Genomic DNA, 20,609 nt, shown 5'->3' with positions numbered 1-20,609 from the left:
CGGAGAGCACTCAAACCCAGCAGCCACCTGAAGCTCTAATACACACACACACACACACCGACTCAGACACAATCTGTCTCTGTCTTTGTCTCTTTCTCTCTCTCCCCCTCCTTTCTCTCTCTCTCTCTCTCTCTCTCTCACACACACACACACAAACATGCACGCACAGAGCCATGCGGGTCACGGTCACTAGCATGTGCTCAAGGGCACTTTCAGTGGGGGATTGAGGGGTAGATGACAAATGAATTATCTATATGCAGTCACCAGAAGAGGTCAAAGCCCATGCTGGGGATGATGCATTTGCACAACCAATGAGTAAATGGACTCCAGGATCATATTACCTGCCTAAGTGTTTCCATAAGTGCTTCAGTATGGCTTAGAATATATACCGTTACTATTGCATGATAGTGGTTTGACATATGTAGGTATGATATGTACTTGAACATGTCCTCTGGCTTAGTGCTTTATAATGTGTTCTAGAGATTGCTGTTGTAAGAGGTTATTAGATTAGCACGCAAATAGTAAAATATAATTTCAGTTCATTGAAAAAAGGCCAGTGACTGAATGTTCTGAATATTTGAGCTGCAGAGTATGTTATGATTACAGTATCAAAAATTCTAAATATAAATGTTAAAATTCATTCATTATCTGTAACGCTTATCCAGTTCAGGGTCGCGGTGGGTCCAGAGCCTACCTAGAATCATTGGGTGCAAGGCAGGAATACACCATGGAGGGGGCACCAGTCCTTCCCAGAGCATCACACTCACACCTATGGACACTTTTGAGTCGCCAATCCACCTACCAATATGTGTTTGTGGACCGTGGGAGGAAACCGGAGCACCCGGAGGAAACCCACTCCGACACGGGGAGAACACACCAAACTCCTCACAGACAGTCACCCGGAGCGGGAATCAAACCCACAACCTCCAGGTCCCTGAAGCTGTGTGACTTTTAGTGCCTAAACAAAACAACTAACACTAAAACAAATTCATTTATGCAAACGAATGCTTACGCTGGTGCCTGTAATTGGAATTTGGTGTATAATTTGATTGCAATTCTCTATGTGCTTGAGGTTTAAACCCTTAAATATAAAGAGTTATATTTGTTATATAACTTAGTTTCACACACATGCAAATCTTTTCAAACAAAAGTTGCACATCTTAAAATTTCAAATTTTTATCTTATTTTTAAACCACAACATGAGCTCTTTTCTTTAACTTGAACATAAAAAAAATATATAATCCCCATAAATTACAAAAAAATGTGAAATAGCACAACGGCACGGTGCCTCAGCAGGTAGTATTGTCGTCACAAAGCTCCAGGGACCTGGAGGTTGTGGGTTCATGTCCCATTCCCCGTTCCCAGGTGACTGTCTGTGAGGAGTTGGTGTGTTCTCCCCGTGTCGGAGTGGGTTTCCTCCGGGTGCTCCGGTTTCCTCCCACGGTCCAAAAACACACGTTGGTAGGTGGACTGGGGCCTCAAAAGTGTCCATAGATGGGTGAATATGTAGGTGAATGTGTGAGTGTGTCACCCTGCAAAAGACTAGTGCCCCCTCTAGGGCGTGTTCCCGCCTTGCGCCCAGTGATTCTCGGTAGGCTCAGGGCCCTCCGCGACCCTGAACTGGACAAATGGTTACAGACAATGAATGAATGAGTGATGGAGTGAATATGATATAGTATCTAAGCCTAGCATTTACTATTGGGCAAACATGCCAAGTTGCTGGTGGTGGAGAGCTAATTAACAGGGACCAAAAAAATTTGTGAAGTTAGATTTACAACAATGAAATTAATGAAACAATTAAATGTTGTCCATAAAAAATAATTTTACTGTGAGAATTTTAGCTCCTTAATATTAGTGTCAATGACAGATATCTCTCATAGGCTCCAATTTGTTTACATGTTTTATCTCTTTTGTCTTTTACAGATAAATTGGAATCTGACTTGTTGCAGAAGTCAGTTGGTGACATGGATGACCATTATACGTCTCTCCTGTCCAGCCAAAGTTACTCCTCTCACCAAGACACCTCCTACTTCTCGGGCGACCTGGGCAGAGGGGTACAGAATCTTCTGGAGGGTCCTGATGACTTCATCAAAGGCCTGGAGTCCCATTCTGCCATGTTCAGCTCAGACTCAGGCATTGAGATGATGACCCCTAGCACCGAGCTCAGCTACAGTTCCCACAAGCTACATGACACAGAAAAGCCTTCTGATTCCACCTACAGCTACATGGACATCAGCAGCAGGGAAGAGCCACAGCAGGTCCTGGAAGACTGGGAGGTCAGAAACGTGTCACATTCTGCTCCACTGACCACCCTACGGGGAGAGTGCTACCTTGAGAAGAGTCCCTCTCCAGTGGAGGTGGAGACCCTGGGTCCTGCAGCAGCACTGGACTCTCAGAGCATGCCCTATGTTGAGGAGCCATCAGACGATGAGCTGAGTGACTACCAGCCCTATCGCTCTCCTGGGGCTGAGGGCAACACCAGTCCAGTCAAGATCACACTGACTGAGATACCACCTTCATCAGTGTCGCCCACTACCCAGCGCACACTTCCAGTCACAGTGTCAGAGAAAGAGAGCATCCTCAGCCTGGGGCTGCAAGGAGTGCCTATCGTCACACTGTCTGAGCCAGAAGACGAAAGTCCTGACTCCTCTACACCACTCACAGGTGAGCGCTAAAACTCCACAAAGAGCTTGCCTCCACAGCACAAGATTTCTAAAGTTGTCTACAGGCATTTTTCCCATGTTATTTCCACTTCACACCCTGACATTTAAATCTCTAGATATCCTGTCACTGTCAATTTTCACATAAAAATATTCTATATCTCTGCATTAGTGCTCCAAGAAATTCATATGGTTTTCAAACCTGTTAGATTAAGTAAACAATAGTTTATTTTTTATTAAATTACAATTGAATAAGAAAAATTGGATTTGCCATGCTGTGATGCATGAAATTCTTTTGGGATTCAATTTATTTGCTGTATATGGTACCAAACAAGAGCAGGGTTAAAGCTGTATATAATCTAAACATACTAAGAAGGCCACAGGTTTTTCAAGTTTTGCAAGCCATTGTTAATAAAATTAAAAGTGATATCCGTGTGACTCTGCCTATAGAACTTTTTGAACTGTGATTAAGGTAAGAATGTAGGTAGTAGCAGGATTTATATCAGATTTTTATAGTGCAGTAGTTTTTTGTGAGGCCAAGCACAGTCTCTTTGAATGTCTGGATCCACACATGCTCACTCAGTGGGATGCCTTAGCACAGCAGATGGCCAAATCTAGGCTGATTCTGTTCTGTACCTACTGCAAAAGCTGACTTCCGTCTCCGCATTTTTCTTTCTTTGTTTTTGCAGAAGAGTCTGACTCTCCATCTGATCCTGTGATTCAGGCTAGTGAAGTGAAAACTGTAAGTTCCGCTCAGGAGAAGGTTCTGGAATCTCCCTTTGCAAGTGCTCAGACTGCCCCTAAGCAGAGTTCTTCAGAGGAACCGAAGAACAGCCCATCACTCCCCTTATATGCCAAGGATGCTGATGCTAGCAGTGGAGAATCTGGTGACTCTGAGATTGAGCTTGTGTCTGAAGAGCCTAGCCCTCAGGCTCCCAGCTCTGGCTACATGAGCTTTAACAAAAGTCCCACCACCACTTCCTCAGCCCCTGCACCTCCTAAAGCTTCTGCTCCAGCTCCTGTCCCGGTTTCTCCCCTAGTTGCCCCTCCAGCCCCAGCTCCTGCTCATGCTCCAGGTTCTATAACAGCTCCCAGTGCAGCCATGCAGTACAGCATCCTGCGAGAAGAACGCGAGGCTGAACTTGACAGTGAGCTGGCCCTTGAATCCTGTGGGGAAGAAAGTCCTAAGCGTTTCTCCCTGGACTCTCCTACCATCACCAAGCCAGGCAAGAGTGAATCACATCTGCCTGAGACTCCTTCTCCCTCAGTCATGCCCTCTGCTGCTTCACATGTGAACCCCACCCCTCTTCCTCTTGCTGCCCCTGTCACAAGCATCACGCCCAAAGAGAAGAGCCCAAGTGTGGAGGAGAAACCAAAACCCAGTAGCAGCAGTCCTTCACCACCCAGCCCAAATCTGCCAGAGGTGAAGGCGGAAGAGCCTGCTGAAGAGAAGCTTGAGGCAAGGAGACGCTCTAGCCAGAGTAGCAGAGGCTCAGAAAGACCTCCAGCTGTCTTCAAGGGCCTGACCAAAGAGAAAGGTAAAACACTTTGAAATTAAGTTTATCAGTCGGCCTGTATAAGAGAGTCTGGTAAATGGTTTAAATGAGAATGAAAATGAATATGTTTGGCCTTCATGAACCCACATGTGCATCATTTTCACCTAAGACATATTACATCAAGACAATTGCTGATGAAAGAATGTGCACAGAAAAAAAATTGTCTTGATGCAATACATTGTAATAACAGTGAAAATAAACTAAATTAAAGCATTAAGTGAAAAATCTGTTGTGAAATATATTTTTCAAAAAAATCCACTTAATTACTATTAACTTAATACTGAGGCTAGGTTGATTATTAGTGGGGTTAGGTACAGCCTTAGTCACCAGGGAGGCCAGTGGGGATTTACAGTTGTTGATGGTTAAAGTAGGGTAAAGTAGGACTGTAAAGCCAGCTTGGAGGTGGGTGGGTCTGGGACGCCAGCCTCCTAGCCCCCTGATGAGGGGAGGTGCCTACCTGATGACCCCTGTGAAGAGCTAGTGATGCAGTGGGTGGTTTGAGTATTCATGTGATGGGCTTAATGAGTAACTATAGTTGTTAAGTGTAGCTGGTTGCTACGGATTATAAACGGCCACAGCAACTTAGGATGTAGCTGTAGAATTGGAACAATAGAAATTATGTGGCTGCTGGTAAGAAGAGAGTGGGGTGGGCCCTATGTGAAGTTCTAATGGATTGGCATAGGATATTTTACATCTTATCTTGTGTATGATTATAATGACTCAATAAAGTCTCTAAATTTTACACAGCGCTTTACAATTAATACCTGTTAATATTTTATTATAGTGTATACTTGATTGTAGTTACTGATAAGTCTTTTGGTCAATAATTGGATGAATAATTATTTATACTAATAGCAGTTTAAACGCAACATTGACAAATTCTGGGGAAGTGATGTTCTCTGGTTTCTTTAGATTCATATGCTCAGCGTCTTCTAAGGTGGAACCGTAAGTTAGAGGGAAAAAACGACTGTTATTTGTACATGGCTTTCAATTTTTTGAAAATAAATAAATAAAATAAAATAAATACAAATAGGTTTTATCACCGCGACCCTGAAATGGAGAAGCGGAGAAGAAAATGATGATGATGATGATGAAATAGGTTTTATTCACTGTTTAAATTACAGCAGAAACTCATTTGTTACTCAAATTGTTTATATTTGGCCAACTAAACAACTCCAGATGCCGTCTCTCTGCCATGAGCAGAGAGAGAAAGAAAGCCTAGCATATCGGACAGACACCTTTGTTTTTTTATAACTGTTCACTGACACTGGCTTTGTAAACACCTCAGACCTGGTTTCAGTGTGCAAACAGACTTAAAGGTTTGTAATGTCCTAAAAATACATTTCGGGTGACTGTGGCAAAATAGCCACTCCTCACTCAAAGGAAAATAATACAAAGAAGTGACTTTGTCTTGGAGGACAGGAAGGAACCACTGAATGCTCCAGGGCAAACCCTGCTATTAACTCTCCTGCTGTAACCCTGCTTATTAGTGCCTTGGTATTCGAGTTTACATTGCAGAAAAAAGAGCTTTTAATAAGTCTCAATGTCTTTTGGATTAGTCATTTGTTAAGAAACTTATTTTTGGATCTCAGATACCAACTGATCATGGCAGAAATTGGTCATTTTCTCCTATATTTAAAAGAAAAGTGTGTTGGCCAACTGTGAGGATTGTTTGAGTTAGGATGTTACAGAAGGCAGGGGAAAGGATATTAACTTAGGGTGTGGACTATGTCTGATAAATAGGTTTTGTACTACTTTACACTCTGTCAGGCACACACACACAACACACACACACACACAACACACACACACACACACATATAATTTTGGAGTCTTAGCAGTGTGAGTCATTGTTGAACTTGTGTAACAACAGCTCATTGCCATGCCTGTCCAGACAAAAGCACAAGGAACTTAAGTAATCAAAGCAGTGAAACATGACGTTTTAATGCCTACCCTTCACATCTTGTGTACATACACATTCACATATTATCACTGTCCAAAAAAAGATGCATCTCCAAAATAGTAATCATTATAGTAGAAGTAAAAACCTTGCATTTCAATTAAAGTCAATGTAAAAAGATTTTGATTCCAAGTAATTATGGAGCATTTCTATTGGTCCATTCATCATGACATTTTCATGCAATGTAAAGGGTTGCTGCTATGTTCATAAGAGGTAATGAATTAAAAATTCAAAAACTGGCATGCATGTTTTTTTGGACAGCGACCATATCCATAGCATTGCTGCTTCATTACTCTCAGTTACAGTTTCTTGTATTTACTTAGCCCTATACAGTGCTAAAGTACTTAAATATTCCAAATTGGTTTTCTAGAAAGGCACGATATAAGTGTAATGTTAAATAAATAAATAATGACTTTATTTATGGTTAAAATAATCTCCCTGAATTATGTTGAATATTTACTCCTAAGTACTTTAAATCAATTCTTATCTTTGTACAATGAAATGATTATAAACTCCCCGCAATAACACACCTGGTCCATGTCTTTTAAGAGTGTTTTAGCTTCACCACAAAAAAATGTGACCAAAATTTACGTCTATGCAGATTGACTTCCTTTTGCTGCAGTAACAGTCTCTGCTCCTTTGAAAAAGCTATATACCAGATTTTGGAACATTACTGTGAATTTCCAGTAAGATTATAAGTGGGGTCAGGTAATTGGTTCTGGATCCCAGCTCATGCCATATGTAATTGAGTGAGTTCCATATCTCTAAAGAACTGGTCTACTGTTCCATAGCTCAGTACTGATGGTTTGTACACCCCTCTTGCACACACATGGTATTGAAAATGGTAACTGTAAGCTAATGTGTATCTTGTCTAGACTGTCTAATTTCATTTCAACCTTTATATGAGGATTATACAAAGTGCTGATGCACAACTGAATGCCTTTGTCCAAAATGGGAGCACCTTACAGTAGATAAATCTGCTTCAAATATGAATGATTTCTTTAGACTTTGGACATATAATCATATAGCAGTCTATAGTAACACTGATAATAGTGTGCCTGAGGTGACTCAGTGAAAAATAATTCAGGTCTTAGAACACGAACACCAGAGTCACCTCTGTATGTCCTCATTCAGTGTGAGCTGCAGGGGTTTGTGCCATGCCTGCTCCATGGGGAATGCTCAGTCTAAAGAGAGAAAAACATGCACCATGTCTCTGGCTTACAATTACAGGTTTGGAGTTGATATGTAATGTAAGGAATAGTAAACACTGTTCTGATTGGAAGAAGACACCTGTGTCCAGTTTTAAATGGTTGCTTATTAAAAATAAATAAATTAATAATAATAATAATAATAATAATAATGAATGGAATAACTTGTCCTTAAATTTTTTTTACTTAGATTTCTATCTATCTGTCTGTCTGTTTTTCTTTTTGTCTATCTGCCTATATATCTCTGTTTGTCTATCCCTCCAGTCATCCACCTATCTATCTAACTTAAAATAAAAAGCTGTAGTCTTGCTATGAAAAAGAAATTAGAAACATTCGCTTGGGTTTAAATGTTGAAGGTGGACTATGTCCTCAGTCTCAGAAACCGGTGTATAAACATTTTTATGTAGTTCTGGAGGAAGGTTTAATATACACACATATACATACATGTTTATGTGTCTGCATTTGTGCTATGTGGGTTCTGTAAACTACTTTCTATTATTTCCAATGAGTGCTGCCCTCATGTGTTTCCACAGCCATGCTGCAGCTGTAAACGTGGAGATCACACATCCATTCAATAGCAGATAGGAGATAGACAGGTGATGAATACGTTTGCTTTTCAGAGCAGGTTAATTTCTCTCTGGCTGTCGCTCTGAGAGCGTTGTGGTGTCATTGATGCACATTTGGAGTCTCACTCAAGCCTGAGACGTCCAGAGCGCTGAGACAGCTCTAAATGATGGCATTTAGTGCTAATGGAATTAGAATTTCAGCTTTCTCACTGCTACCTTCTCACCAGCATGTGCATGTGCGAGAGGAAGAGATGTGAGAGAAATCCTCCATCTCATTAAGGAAGCCAGAAGACTTCATGTGCAGCTAGACTGAATTTGCAAACTAACAGACACACATTTTCAGTGTTTGAACAGGACTGAAGTTTTAAATGTTAGAAAGTGGAAACTGGTGGTAGCAGTAGTATTGTTGGTGATGTATAGTGATTTGTTGTGCAGTAGTGAGAATTTCAATTTTTTTATTTGGGCTTATATATTATTCACACTTAGCTTGATTGTACTTCATACTGTGTGATGTTAAGATCACTTATTGCTGCTTTTTAACTGTTTTAGATTTAAAAGCTAGGATTTATCCATGGTTATGTGAGCTAACATAACATAACGTGGAGAAAGTATGTGCTATTTTTGCACAAGGCCTCTAGTAATTGTACTTTAATAGGGCAGTTGCTTTCAGCTGTTTTCTGTGTAAGTTGTGAGATCAGAAGACCTTCAGATCAGACAATCAGTGAGTATCAAAAAGCATGACTTGTGATAATGCTCCTAAACAGTATTATAAAACAGGTTTTATGTCGAGTGAAATGAAAAAATGCCAGTACCTTAAAGTAGAATACTATGGAAGCAAATCTGTCTCATCAGACTTTGAAATATTACCACATTTGAATTTGTAGCACTGAATTTTTTTTGCACTGAAACTATGCATCTGAATATAATTGCTCTTGAATATAGGGTGACCAGACATCCTCTTTTACCCAGACATGTCCTCTTTTTTTAGACTTAAACAAATGTCCGGGCGGAATTTCACAAACGTCCGGGGTTTTGTTTTTCTAGAGCTTACATAGAACTCCGAGAAGTTTCGTTCACAAACTAGTCCCGCCTTCCCCTACTCCGATTGGTTCGCTTGAGTGAGAAGGGGGCGTGGTGAAGTAGCCTAAAATTTTCGGATTGGATGGTCTGACTGCATTTAATTGGTCAGTCTGCACGTTTCCACATTCTGTCATATCACAGGCTATGTTCACAGGGCCATTACAAAAAAAATTCCACAGTAAAATTTCTTCATCTTCAGGATATCAATAGTCTGTTATATTGTGTCTTTAGTGAGACTTTCAGATTTTTGAGACACTTTGAAAATAAAGAGATAATATCTGCGGAAGGAAGCTAAACGTGTAGTTTTTCCACGGTATGGAAGTTGTGTTCGTATTTCGACATCTAGCGGCGACAGAACGGTAAAAGAGGAAATCCTAATGAATCGATTGCTCATCCTTTGTATCCCGGATGTGTATCAGAATTTTTTCACTCGTATTTTGGTGTCTGAATTTCGTCTGTCGAATTTGAGCAACTTCGAAATATATTGTTTGAATATTTTTAGCTTGAATTTTTTTATCTGAATTTATTAACCTTGAATAATAACAGTGAAAACGTGTTCTTGAAAATTCACGAGTTCTAATCAAGAGCAATTATATTCAGATGCATAATTTCCGTGCAAAAAAATTCAGTGCTACAAATTCAAAGGTGGTAATATTTCAAAGTCTGATGAGACAGATTTGCTTCCATAGAATACAATGATTTTTTTGTGCTAGAATGCACAAGAAGGCCATGATAAAGCCTGACACAAAGCATACATTATAGAGTTGACTTTCTTATGGTTTGGTCAGAGGGACTGTATAAATTAAGATCATGTTATAGTGCACACCATAGTATATGTAACAAATGGTTTTAAACCAAGCATGCTTTGATATTTATGGTAAAACATAATTTTATTCTGGGCAGCACAGTGGTGCAGCAGGTAGTGTCGCAGTCACACAGCTCCAGGGACCTGGAGGTTGTGGGTTTGATTGCCGCTCCGGGTGACTGTCTGTGAGGAGTTGGTGTGTTCTCCCTGTGTCCGCGTGGGTTTCCTCCAGGGGCTCCAGTTTCCTCCCACAGTCCAAAAACACACATTGGTAGGTGGATTGGTGACTCAAAAGTGTGTGTTGCACTGTCAAGGACTGGCGCCCCCTCCAGGGTGTGTTCCCGCCTTGCGCCCAGTGATTCCAAGTAGGCTCTGGACCCACTGCGACCCTGAACTGGATAAGCACTTACAGATAATGAATAATTTTATTTTAAATCTCCCACTAACAGAAGTTTGCCTTTAATATAGGTAGGTTTCTGAAAACATTGGGAAAAGACATGTAATACATAACATGAATATTTTGCAAAAATTATTGTACAACTATCCACATGGTATTTTTTTACAGTTTTCTACAATTTGTAGAATCATTGGTTTTTCACACACACCTAAATTATAACTATTACACAGTACACTAGGCAATATAGCTTATACCTAATTTATTTTCTGTTTGGAAATATTTAGACTCTAAATACAAATGCAACATCCATATGGAATGTAAAGCAAAGAAAGAAGTGTAAGAATTAAATTGTAATGATTGGTAGCAACGCAGCAGCACACCAGGTAGTGACACTGCCACACAGCTCCAGGCATTTGGGGCCCTGGGCTTGATATTTGCTTTCGGTCACTCACTGAGAGGAATTAGGTGTGTTCTCCATCTGTCTGTGTGGGTTTCCACCAAGTGCTCGGCTTCCTTTCACAATCCAAAAACACGTGTAATAAGTGTGATGCCCAATTTATTTTTTAAATATGTTAAAATATACATTGTAAGCTACATAAATATGAACATAAAAATGGTGTGTGTTGCAAAATCTTTATTGTAGGGATTCTTATTGCTGCAGGCATTTTTGATGAATAGATGACACAAAGATATATCAGCTCAGTGTAGTGAAGGATACAGTTATATTTTTGTCAGAGAAAAGAACAGAATAGGGAAGAATAGAATAGATATGCCTATGGTATTTCCCCCTGGGCTGCAATATTTGTGTGTGTGTGTGTGTGTTGTGCTATGCTGGGTGTGGTGTGGCAGGCTGCAGTCAGATTGTACTCTGGGTGCCCTAGAACACTCTAGAAGGCTGAGGAACACTGGAGCAATATTGTTGACTGAACTGAGGATGCTTATATCCTGGGGTTCTGCCAGCAGAGGGCTCAGTGCTCCGACAGCACAGACATCTGTATACCTACTGCAACAAATCACCCCCCCCCCACCCCCCTACTTGTTTGCCCCTTTATTCCATACACACAGGCATGGAGACAGAATAGATGCACGCTTCTTTTATTTACAGTTTGTGTTAAAATAACAACAGGAAAATACAAACTAAAACTTAATTCAATACAAGGAACTCTTACTAAGAATCAACAAATGTAAAAAAATGCGGACAAGGGGCACCTTGGAGAGATCCTTAAGACAAGGCAGGTAGACATGATATAGGAGCAGGGCTAAGGACAAGACAGTGACAGAAGTACATGCAGCTGGCAGAAAAAAGCACTGACACTTATACCTCTAAGCATCAACACACATTTCACAAAAATGGCATTGTTTCCTCACAGATGCTGAAATCAGTAACTGAAAACTACTACACCTTTAAATAAAGAACATAGGTGTGGAAGGTTTAGCAGTAGAACAGGGTGTATTTTTAGTTGAGAAATGTTTGTAAATCTCCACAGTGTTGTGACAGGAATGTAAAGCAGTAAAGCCAGAGGAGTCCTGCAAGGAAATTATCTCCCTTACTTCATCACACTCTTTCTTTTTACAACAGTGAGAGATTTGGACAGGAAATTAAATGCCCCCTCCTCTCTCTCTCTCTCTCTCTCTCTCTCTCTCTCTCTCTCTCTCTCAAGCCCATACAGTCAAAGCATTTCAAAAAGCTGCAAAATTGAACCAGCTGACATATCAAAACTGTTCTGGATGTGTATGTTCAGTTGTTCTTGGCTAACAGTTGTTTCTCATAGTTTGCACCCCTTTCGTGCCTGCTCTTTAGCCACGTGTCTCCTATATAAATGGCACTGTTTTTAGTTATGCAGATCATTCACCATGTGAAAAGAAAAAAATTAAAGCATTTTAAATAAATGTATTTTAATGCAAGCAGGTGCCTTAGCCCACTTCTCTAGTGACTCTAGTTACATGAATTACTGCCAAGGATTTAATTGCTGAGGTATGAAAACTCATTATCTAATCTAATTTGAACACTGTCTCCTTGTGCATTGCTGCAGTGCCTATGGCCTGCTCATGTTTAAAATTGTATTATGTGCTCTGTTCTTGTTAGCTTTACTGATGGATGCAGATCTTTCAAATCCAGTAAATCAGCATTATCCAGAAATCTACTGCCATGACTAAGGTTCTGGCACAGTTTATTGTCCTTAATTCCCACTATTTGCAGTGACCTTAAGTTTGTACAAATCAAAAATGCCCGTTGCCTGTAAGTTAAATTTTAAATGCCAGTTTCCTGTAAGTTTACTTTTTTTCACTTGAATTCATTACAGCTCAGTACGTGTGCTGACTACCTCATCTTCTATATACAAACCTAGTGTGTGTTTAAACATTGTAAAAAAGTTTTTGATATCCCAGCGATGAACAGATGGTAGAGGAATTTCTGCCCAGCAAACTTTTCACTGCAGTCTGTCAGCTCCCCACCAAGGGAGACCATGTACAGTATTTGCTGGATTTTAGTGAAAAAAGTCTAAAGTTTTAAGTTGTTTGGGATACACTAGTATGTATTTGCTGAGTTCTGATTAGGACTGGGAAATGTAATAATGTAATCTTTGTCATTGTAAATCAGAATTTCTAACCTCGATGTGGCCCCAGAGGGTCATGAATGTGATTTTGTTGAAATACACCAAACAACCATAACATTATGACCACCTCCTTGTTTCTACACTCACTGTCCATTCTCTGAGTTTCACTTGTCATACAGCAGTACTTTGTAGTTTTATAATTACAAACTATACTCAATTTGTTGATCTGCATACTTTATTTTCCCCCTTTCACCCTGTTCTTCAATGGTCAGGACCCTCACAGAGCAGGTATGATTTGGGTGGTGGATCGTTCTCAGCGCTGCAGTGACACTGATGTGGTGATAGTGTGAGTTGTGCTGGTCCAAATTCCAGTATCAAAAAGGGCATTGTAACAATAGCAGAAATTTTAAAGGATGCTGTATGTAAAACCATATACATGTACAATTTTCATTGATCCGAGGAGCCCTTTTACAATGCAAAGTCATTTAAGCATTCACTTTTTTGAGTGTGCATGGTTCTATATAGAACCATTGTCTTGACTGAAGAACCTTAAAGAAACATATTTTTAAAGAGTTTATTATATGTATACGTCATGTATCCATGTTGGCACGGTGGCGCAGCAGGTAGTGTCGCAGTCACACAGCTCCAGGGACCTGGAGGTTGTGGGTTCGAGCCCTGCTCTGGGTGACTGTCTGTGAGGAGTGTGTTGTGTTCTCCCTGTGCCCGCGTGGGTTTCCTCCGGATGACCATCTGTTTGGTATGTTCTCTTATTGAAATTGAATATTATCAGTGCAGCACTGCTGGCACTATGTATTATGGGTGTAAGCTTAAGGGGACAGTGCACAAATGCACAGTGGGGGACGTATTAACAAATATAAAGTACAAACAGAGGGGAAGAGAAAAAATATATATATATAAGCAAGATTATGTTGATTATGTAATAAAATATAATTAATAATTAGAAATATAATAATAATTCTGAAATAAAAACAATTTTTAATTTATTTTTCATTAATTGCCTAGCCCTAAATCAGGGTATTGACTGTCATCATAACGTATTTTGCCTTTGAAATTAATACAAAGGTAGATACATAAGGAGATGGAATACAGGGAACAACCACCAAATATTTTAGTGCACTATTGTGTCTTTATTCACGGGGATGCTCAGATAAAAATGAGCTGGGAGCTTTCATTTTTCTTATAACTAGGACTGCTGAATCATTCCCTGTAGCCTACCTGATGTCATTCTTCACATTCACATTCACTCTTCACATTCACTTTCATTCTTAACATTCACTTTCTTATGCACAATTATGTTCCTATACCCATTAGGAGAAACCTCAACATGAAATAAAAAATAAAAGAGACTTAAACAGGATATTGTTCTCTCTTAGGTTTGCCTTTAGGTTGGGTACTAAGAGAATAAGCTTTGACAGTTTTTTATGGCCCAGTCTTCTCAATACAGCCTAGGAAAGAGTGTTTTACTGCAGAAATCAACAAAATATGAACTGCAGATACACGAACAATGTTGTACCCGAACCTCGATTAATTATTATGTGTAACAGTCCACCATTGGAATTTTCACGTCAGTTTTCCTCCACCAGTCGGCAGCACTGCTATCTTTAAGCACAAGCCATCCCTGCCCCCCTCCCATAACTGTCTCCTCCTCCTCCTCCTCCTCCTATGGGTCATTCATGCACCGGTGTGGGGTGGGGAGAAAGAGAGAGGAAGATAGAGTGAGCAGAGCAGTGAAGCAGCAGCAGCAGAAGCAGCATTAGCGTGCTAGCAATAGTGTCTAGTGTCATTCCTTCCCTTCCCCAGCCCAGCATGCAGACCAGCACCACAGCAGCCGCTGACACAACCAAGATGGAGGGCTTCTGGAGCAACTGGAAGTGCCAGGGTACTGTGTGTGTGTGTTTGGTGTGTTGGGAGGGGCAGATATTGGGTTGGTCCTATTCAGGGGGTGTCTGGGGAGAAGGAAAGGATGAAGATGCATGTGCATGTCTTGACTGGCTGATGGAACAAAGAGGCTTGAAAGAGACAAATGCGATTGTTGTACAGGAAGGGATGGAGGAATTAAGAGATGTTGGAGATTGTATAGGCAGAAAGACTTGAAGTAGAGTACAGGGTGTGTTGCAGCATCGCATGCTGCCAATTGGCATAGTGTCTGCGCCATGACAAAATACAGGCGGCCCATCAAGGGGGGTCTAAAACATTCAGGCACACCCTTCCTCACCCCCACCCCACTCATCCTCAGTATCCATCCACATTCTACCTTTCATCGCACATTTTATCCTAACTTCACATTCCCATCAGTCACCGAATGCATTCTCTGGCATGTAATTATTTGCTAGGTGTGCTTTTAGACTTGCATTAGAAGGTTATTTATTAAATTAGGCTGCCCTAATCTGTCTAGCTCTACCCCTCCCGCTTTGTGTCTGGCTGCCTGTCATATTTGACGCCATGGCGACCAAGCAGCTGTGAGCCAGAGGAGTTTGGGGTGTGGCTACCTATAGCAGGGCTGCCATCATTTGCACAGGACTCCAGTGTCAGTGACATATTTGACAGCCTCCTGTTTTTAGAACTGCATACATGGAGCCATTATTAGCAGTAATTTATTTACCTTTGCACCTATGGAAGACGCCCTGTGAAAAATGTAGACAGCAATGTGGGGGAGCCTTTTGTGGCTCGTTTGGCTCCTCAGTTTGCTCCTAATTTCTCATTTGTGTCATTCAGGTAGGTTTGGACGGTATGTGCTCTGTCAAGTCACTGTCTGCTGGCAGAGGTAGACCCCTGCATAAAAGTGTGCATTAGATACAATATGTGGTGTGGTTAAATGTGTATTTAAATCTAGAATGGGAATGTAAGTTATGGGTAGTTTTCTGTGCACAGAATGAAATTCTTTTATATTTTTAACTTATTTAGGTAAGGTAAGGGTTTTACATATGACCTATTTTCCAGGTTTGGGTGTTTGTTTTGGTATGTGAGTAGGAAATAAGGATTAACACTCTGGTTCAGCAGAAATATTGCCTTTCTGTTTGCATCCCTTATGTTTGCAAAATATGGGTCTGAATAATAAAGTGGATAACCTCTGGCAGTCTTTAACAGGTGTATAGCAATATTTTCATTTTTCATCATGTTTCCATAATGTACCTCATTGATGCTTGTGGACAAAAGAAATTTGACATGAACAAACTTTAATGTAACAAAAATTTAATAATAATGGAGTCTGTCATAGTTTATAGTTTATTAATATGGATGTTTATGGCATTAGTAGACCTAAGCAGCCAATAAGTTCAAATCATTATTTTTGTGCAAATAATTAGTATTTAACCAAGAGAAAATCCTTAATATTTGTATGGAGCTTAGTATTTTAGTCATATATATTGCTCTGAACATGTGATGTCATTGTCCTCTGTGTATCGATTGTGGGCTTCAGAGAAACACAGCTCAGCAGAGGGATTGAGCTGGCTCCTGGATCAGCAGTTTCTTTTTTTTTTCCTTTTTCAGGAAAGCTGTCCAAAAATCTGTGGTATGAGCAGGTATTTTGGCTCTATCACAAACTGTCCTGTTTGGGAGGTTTCTGGCAGAGAGATACCTGTATGTCTTTTTAAAAAGAACACATAAAGAATATTTAAAATTTATTAAAAATACAATTCTAAACAACCTGAAGTAGCAACAACAGAGGCTCTATTCTCACTAGATCAGTGAATCAGCAATGATTTAAAGCTGTAATTTGAAAACTACTATCTGGCGTCCTTTAAGCAGTCTGTGTTAAAATGTATGTACTGATACAAAAAAAAACTTTTTAACAACACCCAGCAGGTGTATTATTCATTGTTAAATCAGAAGATTACAAAAGATAACTTGCTAGTGAACTCTTATTAAACTCATTAAATAATGGCAGCCCATTCAGTGACACCATTACTTCACAGATGTACTGGAGAGAATATGACAATAAGTTATCTGGCTTGTCTAGTACTCAGTATATTATTTTATATATGGAAAAAAATGTATATATATCAATGTATCCCTGCAATACTGTCTTATTTTACCTGAATTCGTGAGCGTAAATAGACTTTTATATTGTCCTAGTCCAGTGACTGCTGATCAAATCTAAGTGAGTGGACAGAATTCAGGCAGAACGAGAGCAAAGTTGATGAGATGAGACTACCTCAGAGGAGATTATTCAAACAACAAGAGGTAACTCTCCCATCACCATACGGAAGAAACACAGAACATCAATCTGACTTTGATAAATCCATCCATTTTAGTTAAATGTAGACCTCCACTGGGAACAGCTAACCTAGAATTCAAATGGAGGAGCCCTCTGACTGCTAGATATTATTTATTCCACAGTGGGGCCAGAACTTGCACTAGCTCTAAAGTTTATCAGCACATATCCCCTATACAGCAACTCTGGTTTAAATACGAAGACCTTAAAATCATAATTTTTAGGACACTAATTGGTGCCAATTGCAGAGCTATGTGGGTCAGAACCCAAGCTGTAAGATAATATTTTTGAGAGAAGATTCCATATGAACAAGGTTTTTTCAATGTGAAATGCTTGGGAATAGTCCACCCCCCCCCCCCCCCACACACACACACCCCACACACACACACCCCACACACACAAAAAGATCATAAAAAGGACCATGGGTATATATGATGGACTTTGATACTAATTTGATACCACAAGTAGAAACTCATGGGAAATGCAACAACTGTTTCTCCCAGCCTCCATGCAAACATTCATGCTGTTCATATTTCATAACACATAGCTTGGTACAGGCCATGCTGATTCATACAGCACTAAGGCTACAGTGTCTAGCCGTAGGCTAGACACTGGCTTTTCTTACTGGACAGAATTGCTTTCTGCATTCTATGGTATGCCTACTGTAATTGTTCTCAGCAACTTTATGGAACTTTAGAAAAGAAGCATGTATCTTCAGTCCCACAGATGGCACCAAGCTCAAACCCCTTGTGTGGTTGGAGTAGTGATTAAACTGGGCATTTAATTACAGGTGATGCAAATGACCTCATTGTAATGGGTATTCGATTGCAGAATCAGCAGCCTTGTACAAATATACTTTGTGAAGCAAGACATTTTTAAGTGTGTAAGATACATTATGTGTAATATAAATGTCTATAAAGTACACTTCAACCAGTGTGACATTATTTGATTATTAATTTCCCCAAACTGCTTCTTACAACTTGGAAACTTAGAAAAACAGCACAAACTAAAACAATGTCAAAAATAACATAGGTAATTTAATTAGTTAAACAAGTTCAGGTAGAACATGTTCTATCACCATATCAAAACCATATGCCAGTTTCTAAGTTATTAGACATACATGAGACAAGATAAATTATTTTTAATATACGAGTAGTAATATACGAGTGTTATTCTGTCACTGAATTTTACATTTATATTATTTTAACCGCAGACTTGGTAACTAATATTACAACAGTTTGGTTCACGATAAATCTTGCTGAAGTACAGCCTCCACACAGTGTGGTCAGTTGTAAGATTGTAAGTTGTTCCAGCTAAGCCTCACAGAAAGAATTCCTTTAAAAGTAAAAAAAAAAAAATTGATTCTGATATTTGCTGTTATACTTTGTGGTCAAATAGCCTGTTATATAATATTTGACAAACGTTAAACTTTATTTCTTAATCAAACAGAACAAATATCCTTGGTTTTTTATATAATAAGTCTTGATCAAAATCATGGTGTAGTTACCGTAATTTTAATTTGAAGCAACAAATATATATAATATATTTATCTTACAAGTATCAATATGTGTTTATGTTAAAATGGTATGCTTAAAGCAAAAACGATTTATTACAAATCCCATTTGGGTCCCTAACTGGGTCCCAGATGCGAAACAAAAACAATGATGTGCAAATCATTGAAACCCTTTATTTAATTGTAAATAGTACAAAGACATAATTTAAAATGTTCAAACTCAGAAAGTTTTTAGAAAAACTTTTGATTTTGATTGAATTTGATGCGAGCAACATATTCCAGAAACATTAGGTATTGGATCATGTTTATCACTGTTTTGCATTACCACTTACTTTAACAATGCTCTATAAACATTTGGGATCTGAGGAGACAAATTGCTTGTAGGTTTTGTGAACTATTTTCCGGTTTTTGCTTGTTACAGGATTTCAGCTACTTAACAGCAAGGGGTTTTAATTACAGTGTTTTTTGTTTCATAATGCACCAATTGTTTTCAGTTGGTGACAGGTCTGCACAAGTGTAGCACCCCAAGTTACTATTAAGGATCAATGCTGATGTAATCCATGCATAATGTGAATTGGCTTTGTCTGAATTAAGCAAAACCTACCCCGAAAAAGATGATGTCTAGATGGCAGCATGTTTCCAAACCTTGCATATATCATACAGCATTAATGGTGCCTTCACCCCCTCATATTATCATAGATGCTGACTTTTGAACTGTGTGCTTATAACACATCAGTTGGTCCCTTTTTGTCATGTTCTTTTTGTACTCCAAATGCTGTGTAAAATGTATTTATCTGTTGAAACATGTGGTGTGGTTCTCTGAAGTATTGTCACCTCTGGCAACTGAGCAGCATTGTGTGGTGATTATTCTTCAACAAATCCAGTGTCTCCTGCCAAGGCTGTTGTCATTCAGATTGGTTGTGTGTTATTATGTTAGTCATGGACTGAGTTATCTGATGCCCTGTTGAAAGTGTTTTATCTCTGCTGAGAGGGAACCTAGGCTGCTCTGATTCTGTAATGGGAAACAGTGGTTTAGGTAGTGTGAGAATGCTTGCATCTGCATTGTAAGACTGTTATGACCCAGGCTTATCTAGGTTAGCTTTGGGTTGCGTCATTAGCTGCAGTCCATATGTTTTTTTTTTTTTTGTTTTTTTTATTTATTATTGTAGTTTCTGTTATTATTATTAACATTATTATTGGATTAGAGAGTGATGATGCTGGTTAAAGTACATCAAACTTATATTTCATGGTGTTGCCATAGCTAGAAAAAGTGTTTTCTTTTCGTTTTTTGACACTACAATGAGTTCTTCCATCTTTAGGTGTTAAAATATTTAGAGCAATTAAAACACAAAGTACCTTATATACATTTTTGTGATTATATTGTTGTTGAAGAGTTTTGTACATTTTCAGGGAATGTATGTTTTGTGTTTACTACGTTTTATCTTTATTATTTACCACTGCCTTTAACTCTCAGTTATTACAATTGTTTTACCTTTTGTTAACACAATGCTGGGAGATTTGATTTTTTTGTGAGGCATTTTTAATTACTTAGTATTAACTGAAATAAGTATGTTGTACATTTAGCTTTAAATAGTTCAAGGCTGTTATAGTCTATATGCCATAGTCTCCTGCTTTTGGGATCTCTGTCCTATGGTTTCTGTGGTCTATGGTTTCATGTTCTGTGGTTCTGTGCTTTATAGTTTTCCTGCTTTATGGTTCCATAATCCATGGTTCTATTCCATGGTTCGAAACACTATGGTTCCATCTCCAGTGATAGCAGATTGTATGAGGTGTTGGGAGCTGCATTAGCATGTTAGCCTGTCAGCCATCGTTTTCTATTACTGTGTTTCCCACCCTTCTCCTCATCCTGCCTTTTCCTTCCCTTCCCCCTCACTTTATGAGCACATCGTTACTCCGTCTGGCAGGCATATCTCCCTGTGTGTGTTTGTGTGTGTGTGTGTGTGTGAGAGAGAGAGAGAGAGAGAGAGAGAGAGAGAGAGAGAGAAGTATCAGGAGAGGGATGGAACATGATCACTATGGCAACTGCATCAGCGCTCACTCCACTGCACCCACCT

At 39.4% G+C, this 20,609-nt stretch overlaps 1 protein-coding gene across 2 annotated transcripts in view; it reads left to right on the top strand.

Annotated features, from left to right (window-relative positions):
- rtn1b (reticulon 1b) overlaps positions 1-20,609 on the top strand; it is a 54,084-nt gene that overhangs the window by 28,107 nt on the left and 5,368 nt on the right. The window contains exons 2-3 of one of the 2 annotated variants that reach the window (XM_066676662.1): positions 1,924-2,664; positions 3,350-4,198. In XM_066676662.1, coding sequence (XP_066532759.1) covers positions 1,924-2,664; positions 3,350-4,198 — 1,590 coding nt within the window. Of the gene's footprint in view, positions 1-1,923; positions 2,665-3,349; positions 4,199-14,501; positions 14,688-20,609 lie in introns of those variants that run through there. The other variant, XM_066676663.1, reaches the window with a different exon arrangement.

The sequence above is a fragment of the Hoplias malabaricus genome, chromosome 7 (assembly GCF_029633855.1).
Source record: "Hoplias malabaricus isolate fHopMal1 chromosome 7, fHopMal1.hap1, whole genome shotgun sequence".
NCBI lineage: Eukaryota > Metazoa > Chordata > Actinopteri > Characiformes > Erythrinidae > Hoplias > Hoplias malabaricus.
The sequence above is the reverse complement of the archived record's forward strand: the minus strand, read 5'-3'. Positions and strand labels throughout refer to the sequence as shown.